General features: G+C 34.8%; 1 protein-coding gene across 9 annotated transcripts in view; it reads left to right on the forward strand.

Moving 5' to 3' along the window:
* Positions 1–20263, forward strand: part of LRRC7 (leucine rich repeat containing 7) — a 474513-nt gene that overhangs the window by 414359 nt on the left and 39891 nt on the right. For 8 of the 9 annotated variants that reach the window (XM_074334934.1, XM_074334935.1, XM_074334932.1 and 5 more), the window contains 2 exons: positions 3562–3783; positions 11446–11538. In XM_074334934.1, coding sequence (XP_074191035.1) covers positions 3562–3783; positions 11446–11538 — 315 coding nt within the window. Of the gene's footprint in view, positions 1–3561; positions 3784–11445; positions 11539–20263 lie in introns of those variants that run through there. The other variant, XR_012497277.1, reaches the window with a different exon arrangement.

Here is a 20263-nt window from a genome sequence, read left to right on the forward strand (position 1 = left end):
TCCTTTGTACTTCACCATGAGCATCCTTATCACCTTTCTTAAGCTTTTTTTTTTTTTAGGTTTATTTTTTTTATTAGTTTCATGTGCACAAAACAAAGTAACACCTAGACATTTATCATTTATATCCCTCACACTGTGTCAAACCCCCTCCCCATCCATTACCCCTCTGACATCGCACACAGCTATTACATTTCTACTGTCTCTATTCCTAATGCTGTATTCCGCTTCTTGTAAGTGTGTACATACATATAAACTTGTAGTTGACGTTCATTATTGTTCAGCTTCAGCTTCAGGGGTACAGTGCAGTGATCATCAGGGATGATGTAGATGCCTGATCACTGCACTTTCTTAAGCTGTTGTGGCTGTTGGAGAAACCTCCTCATTGCAGTCCCTCCACACCATCATTGTTCCTTTCGATGCCTTGTGTCATTTGTGTTTGCTTAACTTCACACGAAATTGAGGGTTAATTCTTTGTGAATTCGTGGCAGCCTATAGCCCAAATACAGAGTGAACAATCTGCAGCCAACGCCAACAGAATCATTTTACAGCATGTTCCTTCCAAGGCCCACTTTCTGGTTTGCCAAGCCATATAAGCACATGAGCTTCATCATTTCATAATCATGGAAAGATTACTAAATACACAGAGTATCAACCTATTTGCTTAACTGTAAAGCTCTAACTCACAGGTGTAGGATCTAAAACATAATAGACCTAAATCCATAAGTAGGGATGGCTCTCTGGCAAATTAAAGAGCTGCTAAAGATATTGAGTATGTTCTACCTCAGCATCCTGATTCTTTTGCTGCTTGCCAGGGCTTTTTTGCAATTCACAGTTCAACTATGGGCAGTGGGAACCTATTTGGAAGGAAGGGGGTTGCAGTATAATTTTGTGTTTAAGAGCACGACTTTTGATAGACAGCCTTGATTCAAATCCCGGTCCTACCAGTTTAGCAATTGGCAAATGACTTGGGAAAGTTACTTAACCTCTCCAAGCCTTAGCTTCCTCCTCAGTCTAACTAGATAATAATAATGATCTCTAATGCTGTTATGAGAATTAAAGGAGGTAATACATATAAGGTAAGTTTTAGCACATTGTTTGGCACCTCCTGGTTGGATGGTAGGCACTATTTACTAAATACCAGTTAATGTGCCAGTCATCAAAGATGGCAGGGAAGGTGTGCTTGCCCTCAAGTTCCAAATCAAGGCATACTCCTGAGCTCAAACTGTCCCATCAGAAGGAAAAAAAAAATAAACCAGAAAGAAAAGGAAATCTAAAGGCTGTAACAGTTCTATAATATAGGGAATAAATTTTTCACTCTTGGACAGACCATTAAAAGAATATTCTAATCAATCAAGTGGCTGTTAAGCAGTCGTTATTGATTTTCTCATGTAGATTATACATCATGGAACTAGAGCTACGTTCTGGATCCCTCCAAGTTTTTCCAGGAGTTAAAATTCTTGGCTTGTCTATGCGATCACTCTCAATTAAACTGCCAGTCTTTCTCTTCCCCACTGACTCAAGCACTGACTGAAGACCACAATTATTATGCCAATGGAGGTGAGAAGCAGGTATACGTGTAAAATCAGCTGATTGTTCAGTAGCCAATCCAGTCAGCCTTAGTCAGCCTATACCCCCAGTTCCTCTAACTACAGGGATTTATTTTCTCTAACTCAGCCTGCCAGTGAGTTCATTCAGAGTATAGTAGTTCAAAATGTGATACTGAGTTTATCCTGGCTTTCCTCTCCTCCCAAACAAGAGAACATCAAATTTCACGGATGTAGGAGAGTATTCAATTCACAATAAGGAAAAACTTGACCAGAAGGGTGTTCAATCTTTTAGAATGGCTGAGAAGGGAATAGATACAATAGAGAAACACATATTTGCTTCTATAAGGTTACCTTAGTTGTATTTATGATGTTACAGTTTTGTGACTGCTGGTTAATTGTGTTGGACAGTGTTGGATTGCTAATTGTTTTTGCTTGTGCTAGTACAGCCTAAAACTCTTTTTGGCATCTTTTCCTTTAATTTCTTATGACTGAAATATGTTTACTGTTTTAAATGTGGGGGGAAAAAACACTATACATGATACCAAGACAACCAATTGGACACCTAAAAATATAATCAAATGGTTATTTCTTTTGTCCTACCTATGGCCAAATAATAATTTTGAATATTTTCTTCACTGACATTACCTCTTGTTTGGAATAAAGCAATATGCCTTCCATATTCTTCAAATGATTTTCCATGCTCACTGTCATTTCCTGATGTCTCTTATGTTGCTCTTCTTTAAAAACTTTTTAAAAAATTAATCTCATCCTTGAATATTTGTTTAATAATCATTCCTTATTCCTCCAACCTGACTTTCTCATAGTAATCAAAATCTTGATTAGTCAGGAAAATGCACAGGCTTTCCTAACTAATGAATTCGAAGGTGACATTCACTTTAGAATTCCAAATTACCTACCCTGAAAAGGTCAACAAGAAAGAAAATGATTTCTGGAAGTAAACCTTTAGATCCTTCCATAGCAATGGGTTAAATACCAAGCACTGCACTAACATCTATGTTTAAAAGTATTAATGGTAAGCATTTACTTCCCATGTTAGACTCCCAGGTTAAACCATACTTAATGTATAAAGCATGTTGTAGATTACCAGATCACAAACAGAACTGCTTTCCTGATAGAAAAGATATTAGGTAGAAATACTCAAGGAACTAATGCTACAAAGAAGGGGAGAAAATAGGAGTGAACAAAGAAGCGGGGGTTTGTATCATATCATTTAAAGATGGGAGACCACATTGAGCGTGGCCTCTCTCCCCCAACAACTGCCTTAAGAATTGAGAAATGAGCATTATCACTTTAAATGAAAGGTCCTGATGAATCTCTGAAAGCTCATCGTGAGAAGATCTGCCTACAGAACTCTTTTTGAAGACCTTTCGAGATCTAGTGCCTCCACAGGCTATCGATACTCACAGGAAGTTATCACATGAGTAATTGTTCATGTAACTTAATGATCCCAAAACAATGTTCTTGGTTTTAGAATGCATAAAATTAATAAATATTTATTAGATTCACGTGAACAATCTTATTATACTATGCACTTGTGGCATAAAAGAAACTATGCTATTTAATTCTTTTGCATCAGAATTAAGAACCAGGTTCTCTCGTTTTCCCCTTGGTGTTTCATATACATATCGCATCTCTCTCCCTGGTATTTTTCAAAATGAAATGCCAGATAAAACTCCACTTTATTTTTAAGTTGTGACTTCTTTATCTTGAGATTTTGCAGTTTGAATTTTGTTCCCTTAAAACAGGATTTAAAATAATCTTTGGAAAGCCACCAGATGACTACGAATGTATTTTATGCAACCTCGCTTTGATATTAACATTTTCACAAACCACAGTAGGCAGACCCTTGCTGTTTTTTCATTATCTTTTCCAACCGTGGCTGAAAACCCCAATGATGCCACTTCACCAGAGAAGTATTCTGAACGTGTTTTCTACTTTAATCACATCCTTTCAACACCACGGATCTTCACCTGACAGATTATCTTCTCCACAGGCAGGCAGCCATATCCAGACCTTGATGGGGTCCCAAAGCCTTCAGCATCGTAGCCGGGAGCAGCAGCCATACGAGGGAAATATTAACAAAGTGACCATCCAGCAGTTTCAGTCACCATTGCCTATTCAGATCCCCTCTTCACAGGCCACCCGGGGACCTCAACCTGGACGGTGCTTAATTCAAACTAAAGGGCAAAGGAGTATGGATGGATACCCAGAGCAGGTGAGAAGAGTTTTCACAAGTGATGAATTTTCAGGAAATGTTCAGGAAAGTCCAATGCATCCATGGTTTGTCTTCCCTCATTAACGCAATCAGGGACACATCAATGCTGTCACCATGTTGAATGGAGTGGAGCGCTCTTTGTAGGTTTTATCATTATTTGCGTTGGTTAAAGACTACAATATATAGGAATTGATGGTTGGTAAAACTCCCATTTTACATAAGGAAAATTGACGGTTCAGAATCATATTTCTGGTGTATCCTACACCCTCTCCTACCCACTCCCAATTCCAATTTAGCTCTATAGCACTGCTTTTGGATGTTACAAAGAGCTTCAATGGATTGGATGGAGTTACCAAGGCCTCTGAAATCGACAGTGCTAAAAGTAAATTATATGTTCCTCTCTATTTGTGGGAACATTTTATATAAATCCTATTTTCTGATTGTTGAATAGAACAGAGATAATACTTTGCTATGAAGAAAATTATAAAGAACAGTTAGAAGGAAAACATTTCTGAAATGCTCCAAAACCTACTGATAAATGCCATGTAGCAAAAAGATTGCTGCTCTTCTGACTCATCTAAAAGTAGGATTTGTTTTTTCATTATAGAATCTGTTTTCCTTCCTTAGGATTAGAAAACTGAATAGGATCTCAGCTATTGAGTTATATTAAGCTGATTTTTTTTTTTTTAAGCTGAGAAAGTAAGACATTAAGGTCTTAGAATTCTTACAATATTAATTTCTCTTACTTCATTCTTCAGATAATTAGACAAAGCTGACTTTGCCCACTGACTTCACTAACTTCACTGACTTCACTCCTTAACATGGTTTATAAAAGGTTTCACTTTATTCTTACTTACTCAAAGCTTCACATATCACCCCACCTTATTTTCTGAACATATCAGACAAGATTATCTTCATTTTCTAGTTTGTTCTTTTCTATTATTAAGAACCATTTATTATTTGGTTCCCAGTTGCTCTAGACATTTCCTCAATTTCTTAATACTTTTCTCAAAGCTGAGATTATGTATTAATCATTCTTTGAATCATAGGGTATTTTTAAAGATCATTTTTTTCTATCTTCCCTTAATCTAGGCCAAGTGTTGGAATTAAGGTAAAATAAATCAGACAGGTGTCTTTAATGAGGGAATAATGTGAGGTTTGTAATTCTCCAGGGATTCTAAAAAGTGAATGAAGTTTTAAATTATGATTTATCAAAGATACCTTAGAAGGTTAAAAATTGTTCATATCGCCTCCCCCACACATATCACAACCTCAACTCAGTTCTCTGACTTAGGTAGTTATTCCTTATAGCAGCTACGTGTTTCGTTTTGTTTTTTCTCTCTGAGAAGCAATGCATTTAAAAATTCACTGAAATCAACACCCTCTATTTTCACCTACCTTCAATAGTAAGTTTAGTATGCACTTATTAGCATACTAATTATTAGCATTCACTTATTCTGAACACTCTACATTTAAAGGTCTTTTAACATTGCTCTTCCAAACACACATAAATTGTATAGTTTGACTAAGGAGAAGATTGTGAAGTTATAAAGTTTACATGCTTATTAAATTTAAAACATCATGATTCTTTCAGAGAATGTATTTAGAGTCCCTTGAGAATGTTTTGATTCACGGCTCTAAAAGCATCAGATGCCTTTCAAACTGAGAAGTGAAAACTTAAACATTCAATCATTGTGCTAAGGAAGGGACTTAAGTATGAGAAGTAGTTGTGCTCAGAAAAGCCCTACACTTGGTTTCTGTTGGAACTCTGTTGTCACCAGCTTTGAATTCTTAATACTCATTGAACAAGGAGCCTCACATTTTCATTTTGCACCAGGCCCCACTCGTTACATAGCTGGTCCTGCTTATATATACTATTTTATTTAATCTTCACAATAATCTTATTTCTCTTTTACAAATGAAGAAACCAAGGTACAGAGAAATTAAGTAACCTGTGAAAGATATAATTGGTCATGCTAGAATTTTAACCCAGGTTTGTCTGACCCAAAATCCAAGTTCTCTGTCCCAATCTTACTATTAACTCAACAATATGATTTCAGATGCTTGCTGTAACCTCAGTGTCCTCTTCTGTTAAATGATATTAATTAAATCTGCGTCAGGTCTAATTCAGAATTATAGAACTGCCGTATGCAGAGAGAGTATTGACTTGAACTCACAGGAACACTTCCAATGCTTTGAAAAGCAAAAAATGCTGAACAAATGGCAAGTTTTATTATTAACGAAAACATTCCTCCGTATACCTTAATATGACCTAAAGAACTAATGCGTGTCTAATCTGATTAAAATAAATTCCATAGAGCGATGAAAATATATGAGTCTAATAAATGGTTTAGAGCCATTTATTATTTGGTTCCCAGTTGCCATTTATTATTTGAACAAGTGAATTCATCATAACACTGATGAATTCAAGGAATTAAAACAGTGTCATTTTTTTACCTACCCAGAGTACTTCACTTTGTTTAGCAGTTAAGAAACACTTAGTAAACTTTGATGTTCCTGCCCAATGATGAAACCATCTCAATTTTCAAATTATCCATTACAACAGGGCAAGCATAAATAAATAAATAAATAAATAAATAAATAACAGGGCAAAATACCAAAGAATTCTAATTTAGTGCACTTATTTTGACATTTATTTTACATAGATGTTAGTATCAAGTCTGTTTTCAACCCTAGGATTAAATGAAATAAAATATATGGCCTCGAGGGTATTGTGCTCAGCGAAATAAGTCAGCCAGATAAAGAGAAATATCATATGGTTTCACTGTATGTGGAATCTAATAAAATGAAATAAAAACTCAGAAACTGATCAAACTGATGGTTGTGGAGTTGGGGAGATGGGTGAAAAAGGTGAAGGGAATATAATCAATAATATTGTGATAAGTTTGCATGGTAACAGATGATTACTACTAGACTTTGCACAGTGATCACATTATAAGGTATTATAAATGTCAAATCATTATATTGTATACCTGAAACTAACATTGTATACCATCTATACCTAATTTTAATTTTTTAAGAAATAAATAGATAAAATATATGGAAGTGATTTTTTAAACCATTAAGTGATACCCAGATTCAACGTATTAATTTCTATAGACTAGAAATCTGATTTCTAGTATTGAATGTTCTTTTTAACAAATTATCTACAACATAAAAACACATGCATATCCCCTGAAGTTCAGTATCAGGGGATTTTACTTAGAAAAGGGATTTTAATGCATAATCCATTTTGATTATTGACAAACGTAATACAGAATAAGAATAAGAATTGTATTAAGTAGTAAATTGAAAGCCAGAAAGTGAAGGTTTGACTCCATTCCACATGAAAAAACTCTTAGCTATCATATCCATGCTATTAGTGCTTCCCTTTGATTCTCAGCCCAAGTGAAGAAACTTAAACATTCTATTCACCTGACTCTCCCCTTCACAATGTAATTATTTCTATCAGTTGTTCCAACCACAGCTGTACATTAGAATATGTTCAGGAGATTTAAAAAACACTGATGCTTGGCCATACCCCAAAGAAGTTGATTTCATTAGTCTGGATGTGATCTCAGTACTGGGAATTTTTGAAACATCCCAGGTGATTCTGTTGTGTAGACAAGGTGAGAAGCAATATTTAAGATTCTGTAACTAAACAATGTATCAGCTGAATAATATATTGCTATTATCACTGTTTAAAAATAGACATAAATTGTCCATAACTTATTGACTATTTTTAAAAAGGAACTAACATTAACTTAGTTTTTCTCTTTTGCAAATGTATAATCCAAAGCAAAGTATATTTACATCTGTGGAACATATAGATATAAAGCAGAAATATAGGAAGGAAAATCATGATGATGATGCTTCCAACGGCTCAAAACCCTTTCATGTATTAACTGACTTCATCTAATCAATCATGCTGTAATACCAGTAGAGCAGTCTGTTTTGTTGACTAGCAAATTAGAAAAGTAAGTTTCAGAGGTGTTAACTGTCTTGCCTGTGGTCACATAACAATCTAGAAGCTGAGCTGGAGTTAGAACCCAGTCTCCTGAGTCTACCCCATTACACACTGCAGCCCGCAGCACTACAGCCAAACACAGGGGTCAAGAATAAGCCCATGCTGGAGGAGTAAAACAATGAAAAACATATACTCATGCGTTATGTCTGCTCCAGACAAGAGTTTATACCCACTAATTGGCCGAACATATTAGGATGACAAGAGTTCCATAGCTGTCTCCTGCCAGTTCTTGGGGGTATACTTTCAAACTAAAGTTTGTTCCTGAAAGAGAACTTACAAGAATTACATTAGAATCAACCTCTGTGAGTTATACAAAGTGATTTGCATCCATCAGATCAAGGGGTGGGCAGAGGGGGGGGACTACGGCGTTGGGGGGGGAAGTGCAGCTGTTTCCTGTGTTGTTGCTACTAGGTTTTAGAGCACTGAGAGTTCTAGAGATAATAGATGATGCCTCACAGGGCCTCACTGCCACATAACAGTCCGTTTTTTCACGGGCTTCTCTAAGATAGACCCAGCATTTATGTATTTAATTAGAGCAAGACTAGCACAGACCAGAAGTATCAAGTGAAGCCAGATGATGAAAACACACTCTGAAAGAAGCAAAAGCACCACTGACTGCCAGGCTGTTGCTTATAGCTTCAGCCAGAAATTTCATTCATTATTAATTATCTTAATAGAAAATTGAAATGCTGATTCTCGTGAAATAAGCTTTTTATTAGCTGCTTAGATCTGACCTTTTGTTGGAACACCGTATTTCCTCTTGGCTAATTGTCTTTACTTTCAGACTGCTTCTTGGCTGTGAGGTATTTTCTCCTCTTACATTTCATGGCCCCTTTGGGCCTTACACTGCAGGTGGAACTCCTTATATGTGAGACTCTCTCTGACATGCTTTATGGGACACAGCAGCAGTCACAACACAACTGATTAGCCATATCATGTTACATGCCCAAGGTTAGTCTAGCTTCAGATAAGAATTAATAGTTGTTCGTCACATTTATAAAACCACAGTGTCATCTTTATTATTTTTGCCATTAAAAAATATACTGAGGCATTTCTTCGTATACTTGGCACATATGAAGTGTGTTTCCCTTAGATTTTTAGTGCCTTCCAGATTGACAATTATATGAAACAGATATCATCACTACCTTGAAAGAGAAGAACTAGAACGTATCCCCAACAATTTACTTTGTAAATAAAATCTGTTGCGTGTATTTCCTTTCAGGTTTTATAGTGAGTAGCCCAGGAAAGCCAGAGTGCATATACCTTCTGCACATTGCGTGGTGCAATATGAAATTTTCACATTAGAAAGATATAACCCAAATTTTAGATAATTTAATTAGAAATGCACAGTTATATGGGGAAACACAAAGGTAAAATATTTAAATCATAGTAGTTCCTTTCTTCCCATTTTTTAATTGACCACTAATAACAAAAAAGGACCACAAAGTAAACTGGTATATTGACTAAAGCTAAAATACTCCTTCAAGCTACATCAAGCTATTATATGTCCATATCCACAGACAGTGAGCCATATGAATACAAAACTATTGTAAACTGTACTTTCTAACATCCTATGATAACTAGTTTTAACCAATGTAGCTCAATTAAAGGAAAAGTTGTAATTAAACATGTCTTTAAAATAAATATATGGAAGAGTACTTACTGTAACTAAAGTTACTCGTAATTTAGAAACTATTCATTAATGACTCTACCATAAAAAAACACATTAATAAATAGTTTTTGCCTTTGTGTTGCAAGTGAACTATGTAATAGTTAAACATTATATTTACTATTATGAAATATGACAGTGAATTAAAAACAGTTCCATTAAATGGCCAAGCCTAATTGTTCCAGTTCCTAGCAACTCACAATATATGCTGATTAAGTCAGGAATAGGATTCAAGTTTACCTTGAACTATCTAAGAGGTAGGGATTGAAGGTACCTTGAAAATAAAAATATAGAGAGCATTTTGGGCATTTGCGTTTGCCCATAAGCAAATTAATAGGCTAAAAAAGATTGCTGGGGAAACAGAGAGCTACTTGAGAAAGCAAGCATTTCCAATCATCTTTAAGAACTTTTCCAGTATATATTTATATAAATGCAAAATATATGCTAATATATTTCTTTAGATTATTTTTTCCTTAATTCTCTATGAATCTTTTGCCTGCTAATCTGGTAATACTTGGTTCACCTAGTTCCAGTACTTGTTCTGTACTTAAAAATTATGAAAGTGTTTTCTTTCTTTATGTAACCAAAGTGCATGCTATCTCTAAGGTCTTAAGTCTTTCAATCATCTGGGGTCAACTGCCCCACTACTTTACATGGAAAACTAGGATTTTCACCACAGCCCACACACTTATCCCTAGCTCAGGATCATCAAGAATTCCCAGGTCTGTTATAGTTTCTCTAGGTCTTTCCCTGCACTGATTTCTCGTTTATGGACTTCTTGGTCTACATTCTTTGTATCAACTCCTATAATACTATCATCTTTACTAAGGCCTTACGCCATGGTGGACCTCCCCCTAAGGCCATCATTTTCCCGTAGTACTACAAAGCACAAGGCTCTTGTATTTAACAGACTTTCATTGATGATTTGGAGTTTGGGGAGATAACATAGCACAGAATGCTAGAACATTAGCCCTCCAGTCTTAAATATTTTTTGGCTATTCCCTGTCACAAATAATTTCTTCATATGCCCGACCTCTTTCTTTTTCACAGTGTTCTCTTTCTTCCAAGACTTCTAACTCCTTCTCCAGGAGCTACTGCTGAGTCTCTCTTTTTACTGAGTATTTCATTCTTCCTTTCTTTTACCCTCATTCAGGTGATGGCCAAAAGTTCTCCCCTTTCTCAAACTCAAAGTCCTGCTATTTCTAAACAATAGAATCATCTACCAAGAAGATGAATCATACTACTCTCCTAGGAAGCAGCAGCAGTTTATTGAAATAGCCATATTTTCCATCCCTCTACATTTGCAAATTTTCTTTCACTTATTCCTACAATCCTTTCAAATTAATTGGAATACTTGTGCATTTAAACTGGATAATTGTAACAATTCACAACCTTTTATAAGGCTTTTAATTTTTAAAAACTGCTAATCAAGATTCAGTCCTCCACAGGATTTAATGAATAAATCCTTACTAATGTCTGCTTGCCCAGGTAATTTCAAGCTAGTTTCAATCATAAACTGATGCCTATAGAAACACTAACGAAGAAACAAAAACTCATAGACACAGACAATAGTTTAGTTGTTACCAGAGGGTAAGGAGGGAGGGAAATGGTAGATGAGAGTAAAAGGGATCAAATATATGGTGATGGAAGGAGAACTGACTCTGGGTGGTGAACACACAATGTGATATACAGATGATGTAATACAGAATTGTACACCTGAAACTATGTAACTTCACTAACAATTGTCACCCCAATAAACTTTAATTTAAAAAAATAAATTAAATAAATAAGAAAAGAAACATTAAATATTCTGTCAGAGTTTATACTGTCTTTTGTGTACCAAGTTAACATAGGGTAACCCTGAGAACTTAAGTGAAATGTGAATCTTTTCTACATGGGTGCAGTTATTTGAAGATATTTGGCTTTGATATGTATTTGATTAACTTTTTATATCTTCCTTACATAGTTTTGTGTGAGAATAGAAAAGAATCCTGGCCTTGGATTTAGTATCAGTGGTGGAATTAGTGGACAAGGAAATCCATTTAAACCTTCTGACAAGGTAAGAAGTAAATTTCTTATTGACAATTTTAATTAGAAAAACATTGTCTTCTACCACAAGAAAACAAAAGTGGTTAGAAAAAATTTTAAGTGTTTTTACTGTGCTTTAATAAGCTAGCTAACTATAAAGCCAATTAGAAAATTTTCAGCACTGGGAAAAAGAATTCACTGCAGTGCTTGCTAAATCCTAAGAATAAATAAATTTACGCATAATCCTTGGAAGGAAAATTGTTCATTTTTTGCATTTTGTTCACAATTGTACATATTTGTAATGAAAGACATTCAGGCAAGTTCTTATAAGTTGTTACAAAAGTTTACTTGCAGATCATTTAGTTGGGAAGATGTTTTCTCGTACTAACTGAATGATTAAATAAGGATCCAATGCCAGGGCCAGCTGACTGACATCTCTTTAATTCATCGTGTTTGTAAAGTATTTCACCAATAGAACTGTAGAACTGAAAGACCACTGAAAACTTGTATTCTATGAGAAAATCAGAGTTAGCCATGACAGGGGAATCAGGTCCTCTTCCCATGCTTACCCCTGTTTGTCACACCATGGGCAAAGGTTCCCCACCACCCCCAGCTCTAACCTCAGCCATTTCCTGAACACCCAACATGCTGCCCATGCTCACATCTGGCCTGTCTGATCCCATCGTAGAAAACCTGACTTTTTTATTTTAAAAAATTTGCCCTGAGCTATATCACATGCCCTGCTACCATCAATGTTTAATATTCTCAGCTTTGACTCAATTAGTAATTATAATTTGATGATAATTGAAACTATTTGCTTTTGACCTCATCACATTTAATTGTAGTCAGTGGCATGAAACTTGGGGGTGATGAAGACAGACAGAAATTAGATATGAACAAAACGTCCACAGGCTCTCAATCTACCTTTAAGTCACAACCTGGTGCAGATCTTTTCAACTCACCATTAAAAACATAACTCACATCAATTTCTGATCATAAAACCTGCTTCTGAAAAAAACTTCAATGTCCCTACTCTGGAGATTTCTGTAGCCTGAAACAGTACCCTTCACCGCTTATTTTCCTCCACTTCTTCCCAATCTTATTGTTTCCTAGCATTCTTTATGCCCTTCTTCCTCTCCTTTCTAGAGAAGCAGAAGGGAGGAAGAGGTTGGACCAAAAGGAGAAATTGTACACACTGTACACATTAGAATGTAAGGGACTAGAAAGAGATCCTCAATGGCTCCTTTGGTCAACTGGTTGGAGCAGCTATTCATATATAAGGAGTGTGGATGAGGCAGCCCTGTGTAACTAGGGGAATGCCAGTTAGAAATGTTTATGCATATGCATTTCTATTTTGAAATGATGTTGAGGATAACCATTGATTTAGTAGAATTAAAAGATTCATGGTGTAATGGGACCAGGTGTTTACTGAATTTTGACAAGTTATTAATATATATTAAGACAAAAAGTTTGAAAGTTCAAAATTATCAGAAACATACGATAATATTTTTAAAAGTCTGAAATCATTGTCTTATTTATCTTGGTCCCCCTTTTTGTCTCTGGTTTTATATCTCCTCCATAAGTTCTTTCAATGAAAAGTAATAACCTTATCATTCTTAAGATAGTTGAAATTCAAAAGACATGTTTTTCGCCCTTTTCCCACTAGTATATACACCTTTTCACTATATTTTGGAAATCACAGGGTAATAAATATCTTTAAATTAAGGATGAACAGGTTGCTAAATAGTCAAGATGTCTGAATGCTATTGCTCTTCTGTTATTTTCAACTGAAGGGGACAGTAGATGTGAGGCTTTCAGATCATTGCCTGTAATTCTTCCACTATATATAATTGTAACTAAATATAAATTCTCATTTGTAACATTTTGATGACTCTAGTGAGACTGAACTATTTCTATAATCTTATAATTTGCTCTTTTGGTTAAATGCAACAGATACAGAGCTTGAATTGTATAATGTATTCATTGAAAGATTTCCCTTCAAAAGCACTTTTCTTTGCCTGATTACTCTCTACAACACTTCACAATCTGAAATGCAAATCTCTATTATTGCAAAATTGATGGGAGTAATTAAAAGTTCCAAATGTACAGAAGATTCTCAAGACTGCTCTTAATTTATTGACCACTTTTGGTGTCATGCCAAACATATGGTGGATACTTAGTTTAAAGTGTACAGAAGATCTAAAAAGACATTGGCTCTTTCAATTTATACAGGAATTTAATCCACTCACAAGAAAAGAGATTATCCTCTTGAGAATTCAATTATATTTCTTTAGCCCCGCTGATCCATTATTGTAGTAGTTGCATAAAATTTAGAGTAGAATCCAGTACCTAAATCAACCCCAAAATACCAAACAGCAAGAAAATGAAAATGAACTTTAAAAATACCCCTCTCTCCACAAAACAATGTGTTTTTTTTCCCTGAGTTGGCTAATTTACAGCTGAGGGTGAAGAGAAGCAAATTAAACATACATTTAAATTCAACAGATACTACCTGATTTGAAGGTGGGTGCTTTGTAAGAAGTTCTAGTCATGCAAAAGTTTAAACTTTAGTATGACACATACTGCCTCCCAATAAACACAGCAATGGATTAGAAATATTCTTAGAAGCACACTATATTATTTTTCTTGCTATTCATGAATGTTTGAATGTTTTGTAATGCCACTCAAAATTCTAAGTATACAAGATACCTGAATGTCTTAGAGGCATTGACGTTCCGTACTAAAGTAGCCAATAGATTTGTTTCACTCTCTTTCATTTGACCGATGGGGACCACTATTCCAGCCGAATGCCAAAGATCAATGTGAGATAGAATCCCAACCGATTACCTGGTACACAACCACATAAGGAAAGCATGAAGTCATCATCCCAAAAGCCTGGGAGTGTGCAACTGGGGCAAAAGTGAGCTGTGTTGTTTAGTCAGGCAATATAAATTCCAATATAAAGTCTGTGGTAGTGTGAGATTATTGCACATAACCCCTTGGGGCAGCCCAACAATTAACTGAGACTGTGGGGAGAATTCGGGATTAAGCCATATATGGGCACTGTTTTGTGCCAGACTGTGAGAGCTTAGAACAGCATCTGATCTTACAAATTTAGGACCCCAAGGTAGTCCTAATCAATTATTGTCTCCTCAGGTTAAATGGATGGAGCACAATTAGTCCTGAGGTTCATATCACTGTTGGAATAATATTTACTAGTTGAGCAACCCAATTCACTCACCATGAAGTTCATTATTTTCGGTGCGCTGTCAGGTGAAAACTGCATTTACATACTTGGAAAGAGAACTGTAGAAAACTGGTTAAAAATGGTTCTATGTAACGCTTGCCTCTGCCCTCCCAGTGAAGTGGATGGAAGTCATGATCTGGTGTATTATTATAGAGAAACACTGCTGTCAAGATGGCAGGGTGCTACAGAGAAAAGAAAGATTTTAATCTAACAAATCTGATGATAATAATAAAAGTAATAAAAATAATAGCCTTTTATTAAGTATACAATGTGCTCGTTACTGCATTAGGCTTTTCATATACATGAAGTTATCTGATCTTCATAACTAACTTGGGTTAGTTGAGTATTATTTTCCTCATTTTCCTGAGACCCAGAAGGGTTGCTTAACTTGCCCAAGGTCTGATCAGCTGATCTGTGGCAGACAAGATTTGAACCCAAATTGATCTGACTCCAAATCCCTTTCTCTTAATAAGCACTGTGCTGCATGCCTCTATCTGCAAATGCCCAGGGCCACATGGCAAATTTATACCCTGTAGAGTTGAGACTAATATGATATTCTAATATGGAAAGTATTACAGAACCCTCTAATTAGTCATAGTCTAGATATTTGTTTCAACAAGTACTTGGAAGTCAGCATGTATTCTCTCTTGAACCTAGATAATGAGAAGCATACTGTACACAATGGATTGCAAAGCAATTATAAAACTTTTGGACTGTTATCATTACAGTGGTGATTCTGCCAATGGAACAAATCACAATAATCTTTGCCTGTATTTAAAGGTTCATAAAATAACAGTTCATAACAGCAAGATGCAAGTAATTTACCAATAGAATTTCCACTGGATGTTGTTAAAAAGAAGAGACTGAATTAATGGATAAATAATACCGTGTTATGTGATAACTTCATAAAGTAGCCCAAGACTCTGCAAATGAATGACTTTTTAACGATGCATTCACATAGTTCTTCATTCAAGGACCGATATCCCTCCTTGTCTCATTTGAGGAGGTAGAACTAAACTTCTAGAGTTGAAAGATATTAAAGAAAAATCACAGCCCCTTGCTCTATATGTTCAAAAAGTATAGCTCTGACTAGTCCCATGAACAATTATCTAGTCATAAGATTAAAATAAAAGCTATATTATATATATCCTGAAAACACTTGACAGCAGGAAATATACATACTTGGGCATCAAGGTCAAAGAATCACTTATTCTTCACAGTTTTATTATAAACAATCATGCTCAACAGATACCAGAGAGCCAACCCACATTTTCACTGATTTGTAATCTGCATGTAGACAGAAATGACAGAAGAACCAAATTCATGTTATTTTCTAAATGTTGTAATTTGCTTATGGTACAGGTAAAATTCAACGCAAGGAAAAATGTTGGAGGCATAGCAAATGTAAAAGAAATAAATTCTAAATAAATGTTCTGGGACTTCGGAGTACATTACTATATCTTATTCTGCATAACTCCAAATGTCAAAAAGGCCTGCAAAGACTTAAGCCCCTCTTCTTCACACCCCACTTTCCACCCCAAGAAAAAAAATGGGAAGTTTTTGTGTGTGGAGATGCATACTGCATCAAAGAAAAGTATTTTTGTGATTAATATTAAGAAGAAAAGGAGGGTTAGATGTTCAGAATCAAAGCATTTATTTGATACCTTTGCCTGGTATAACAATGCCCATTCGCATGAGTGTGTCAGTGAGTGGCACATTCGAAAATGCACAGGAATAATTTTCCAGATTTGCTCAGCCTCTTGACATTGGGTGAATCATAATCAAAAATGTTGCAAAAGATATGTTCTTGACTTATGAAAAAGTACATACCATCTGTCTATTTCTTGTCATGTATTCTCCAGGGATGCGAAAATCAAGAATAGCAAACACATTTATCTAGAACTCCATATAGCATAAGATTTGTATATACCACATAAATATTAAACTATGTAAAACATATTTTCTTCATTTTGCACAACTACTAGACAAATACGATTTATTTTACATATTTCTAAATTCATTTTATAATATAATTTATGTATCTGTCCTATCCTTAATTCTACTTCAAGTGATTATGCAGTGCATAGTAATTTGGAGTCTGCATTATGTGAAAGTGACAATAAGCAGCAATGGCTAGATATAGTATTGTTTACCCACTGCATTTTGGACTAAATTTGGGAAGGGATTAAAACAGATCTTTTTATATGTAGAACTGATTTTCTTTAAATAAATGCCAAGTAAAAATTATTTTACAGCACAATTGATTATTTCAGCTGCATCTTAGTCACATTGCAATTTTTTGAAGCATTTATTTTTTTTTATTAGTTTCAGGTGTACAAAACAATGTAATAGACATTTATACCCCTCCCAAAGTGATAACCCCCCCAATCTACTACCCCTCTAACATCATATATCGCTGTTACAATTCCATTGACTCTCCTCACTATGCTGTATTCCACATCCTGTGGCAATACACAGGGAGTGCCAAAAAAATTTATACAAGCAGACACTTTGGTCACCATTACTCAAGCAGTAGTTCACCATAACCAGAAGTGTCTGGATGCTGATGGTAACCACTTTGAACACCTCTTGTAATTGTGGAAGTCAAATGTGACTTGTATTCATATTTTGTTATAGGTATATATTATTACAATTTTAATACAGTTTTCCTTTCTTAAAATGTATATACATTTTTTGGCACCTTTATATATATATACATATTTGGCATTCAATATTATTCTACTTCAGCTTCAGATGTATAGCGTATTGATCAGGCATCTACACAATCTATGAAATGCTAGCCCTGATAAGTCTAGTGCCCATCTGGCACCCTACATAATCTTTACAACATTATTGATTATATTCCCCATACTGTATTCCATATCCCCATGGCTGTATTATGTCTACTAATTGGCACTTTCTAATCCCTTCACCTTCTCCAACATTCCCATCCACCTCCCATCTGGCAACCATCAGTTTTTTCTCTGTATCTCTGAGTCTATTTCTATTTAGTTTGTTCATTTATTCTGTTCTTTAGATTCCACATATAAGTGATATCATATGGTATTTGTCTTCCTCAGTCTGACTTATTTACCTTAACATAATGTTCTCTAGGTCCATCCATGTTGTTGTAAACAGTAAGAGTTCATTCTTTTTTATGGCCGAGTAGTGCTCCATTATATAAATGTACTACAGTTTCTTTATCCAATTGTCTATCAATGGGTGTTTCAGTCGTTTCCATGTCTTGGCTATTGTGAATAACACTGCAATAAACATAGGGGTGCATATATTTTTTGAATTAGTGTTTTGGATTCCTTTGAATAGGAGTGGAATTGCTGGTTCATAAGGTACTTCCATTCTGAGAAGTTGAGAATGCCACTTGGTTGTTTGAGGACAGTAAAAGTGAGATTTTTAAAAACTGAAAAATGTATCTTTGCCTATTCCGTTCCTTGTCTTTTATGTTGAGAAAATATCCTGAATCTAATCAAAAACATTGATAGAAATGTAGTCTCCACAATCTCCTATTAATAGGATTTCTACAGGTATGACCACTTATACGAAGCTTTTTTAAAAAGGCATGACATGTGCTTTAGTCAATTGGATACTGTCAGTGTCTAGACATTGTAACATAAACAAGGCACGAATTTCATCTTATGAAAGAATATAAAATGTAACTCAACACAGGCTTTGTTCTTTAGGATATCACTGAGGCACACATGTGAAAAATAAGGTGATTAAAAAGTACCATTTTGTAATACAGAATTGTACACCTGAAAACTATGTAATTTTACTAACAATTGTCAGCCCAATAAGTTTAAAAAAAAAGAAATAAATCTTTGTTCTTTATTTAAAAAAAGTACCATTTTGAATAAATACATTGGGATATTTTAATTTAGCAATATATTTAGAGAATCACTAGAATTGAGATTGCTATCACTTTGTCGTATTTTACAACAATCAGTAAAACATTTTTCAATATATATATGTATATATATGTGTGTGTGTATATATATATATATATATTTATTTATTTATTTATTATTATTTTTTTTTAATAATAACTGAGTGTGAACTGCATCCTTTTCCTTCACTAGCTACATGGCAGTCTCAGGGCTTTTACTCTGGGTGACATAATCATCATTCTTTAAAACCATCATATATTAGTCTCAGATGTACACAACTGCAAAGTCCTTTTAACTTACGCCTTTAAAAAATTGCACAGACAATAGTTTAGTGGTTGCCAGAGGGGAAGGGGGAAAGGGGATTGTAGATAAGGAAAAAGGGGGTCAAATATATGGTGATGGAAGGAAAACTGACTCTGGGTGGTGAACACACAATGTGATATATAGACGATGTATTACAGAATTTTACACTTGAAGCCTATGTAACTTTACTAACCATTGTCACCCCAATAAATTTAATTAAAAGAAAAAGTCACATAAAAAATTGCACAGGTAATAAATGAAAACATTGTCACTATAAAAATTCAAATAATATAGCGACTAAAAAGTAAAAAAATATTATCCTTTTCACTCCACCCCCACACTGCCATGTACAACCTTGACCTAAGAGCCACTTTATAAGTCAGAGTATCAGTATTCATAACCATAGTGTCTTCTGGGTATTTGCTACTGGCCTTTTTCACTTCCTGATTTCACTGCCACCTCTAAGAAATACTAGCATTGGCTGACTCTACAATGATAGGTTAGCTATTAAATAAAACCATGGTAAATCTAAAATAATCATAGTTTGAATATAGCTTACAACAAAACAATTTTTTACTTCAAAACCTTATTTTAGTATAAGTGACAAAAAAAAGTTTGACTGAATTCTTCACTTTCAAGTCATTATTTTAAAATGATGTCAAAAAAGTATACAATTGGAAGGGCTTTGAGGAAGCCTGCAGGGATGATAATCAGAAAGCTGATTAACCGACACTATTTTAGGAATAGCTAGGAAGGAGAATCCACAGCCACCTACAGTTACCCACTCCTGTTTTAATAGGTTCATCTATTTTATGCTATGCATGAAGCTGAGAAGGAAAGCCATTAGAGGCTCTGACAGAATCAGAAAACTGTATAAAACTCAACAATCCAAATATTCACCACCAATTGAGGTCTCATTCTGAACACAGGCTTTAAAGAATATTTCTTGTGTTTTTTTTTCATTTTTTTTATTAGTTTATTTCTTGTATTTTTTCCAAAGAGACAAGAAATCTGGAAAGACAATAATGTATGAGGGAATATGACCATTTACATTTAAAAGAAAATACAAAAATCAAATAAAAAAACTGCTTTTTAAACTCAAGAATTTCACCAAGAAATAAACAGGCAGCAAAGTCACTTAGAGTCACAGTAGACATTCCAGAGAAGTTTGATTGTTAGATCATAATTGGAATGCTGGAACTACTAATAAAAGTTATAATTGTAAAGTAAACAAAGCCAAACAATTTTAACTTTTACATTCAAATTTCCCTAAAGAGAACAGCCTATTGTGATCAGAATCAAAC

This window comes from Rhinolophus sinicus, linkage group LG06 (genome assembly GCF_036562045.2).
Source record: "Rhinolophus sinicus isolate RSC01 linkage group LG06, ASM3656204v1, whole genome shotgun sequence".
Classification (NCBI taxonomy): domain Eukaryota; kingdom Metazoa; phylum Chordata; class Mammalia; order Chiroptera; family Rhinolophidae; genus Rhinolophus; species Rhinolophus sinicus.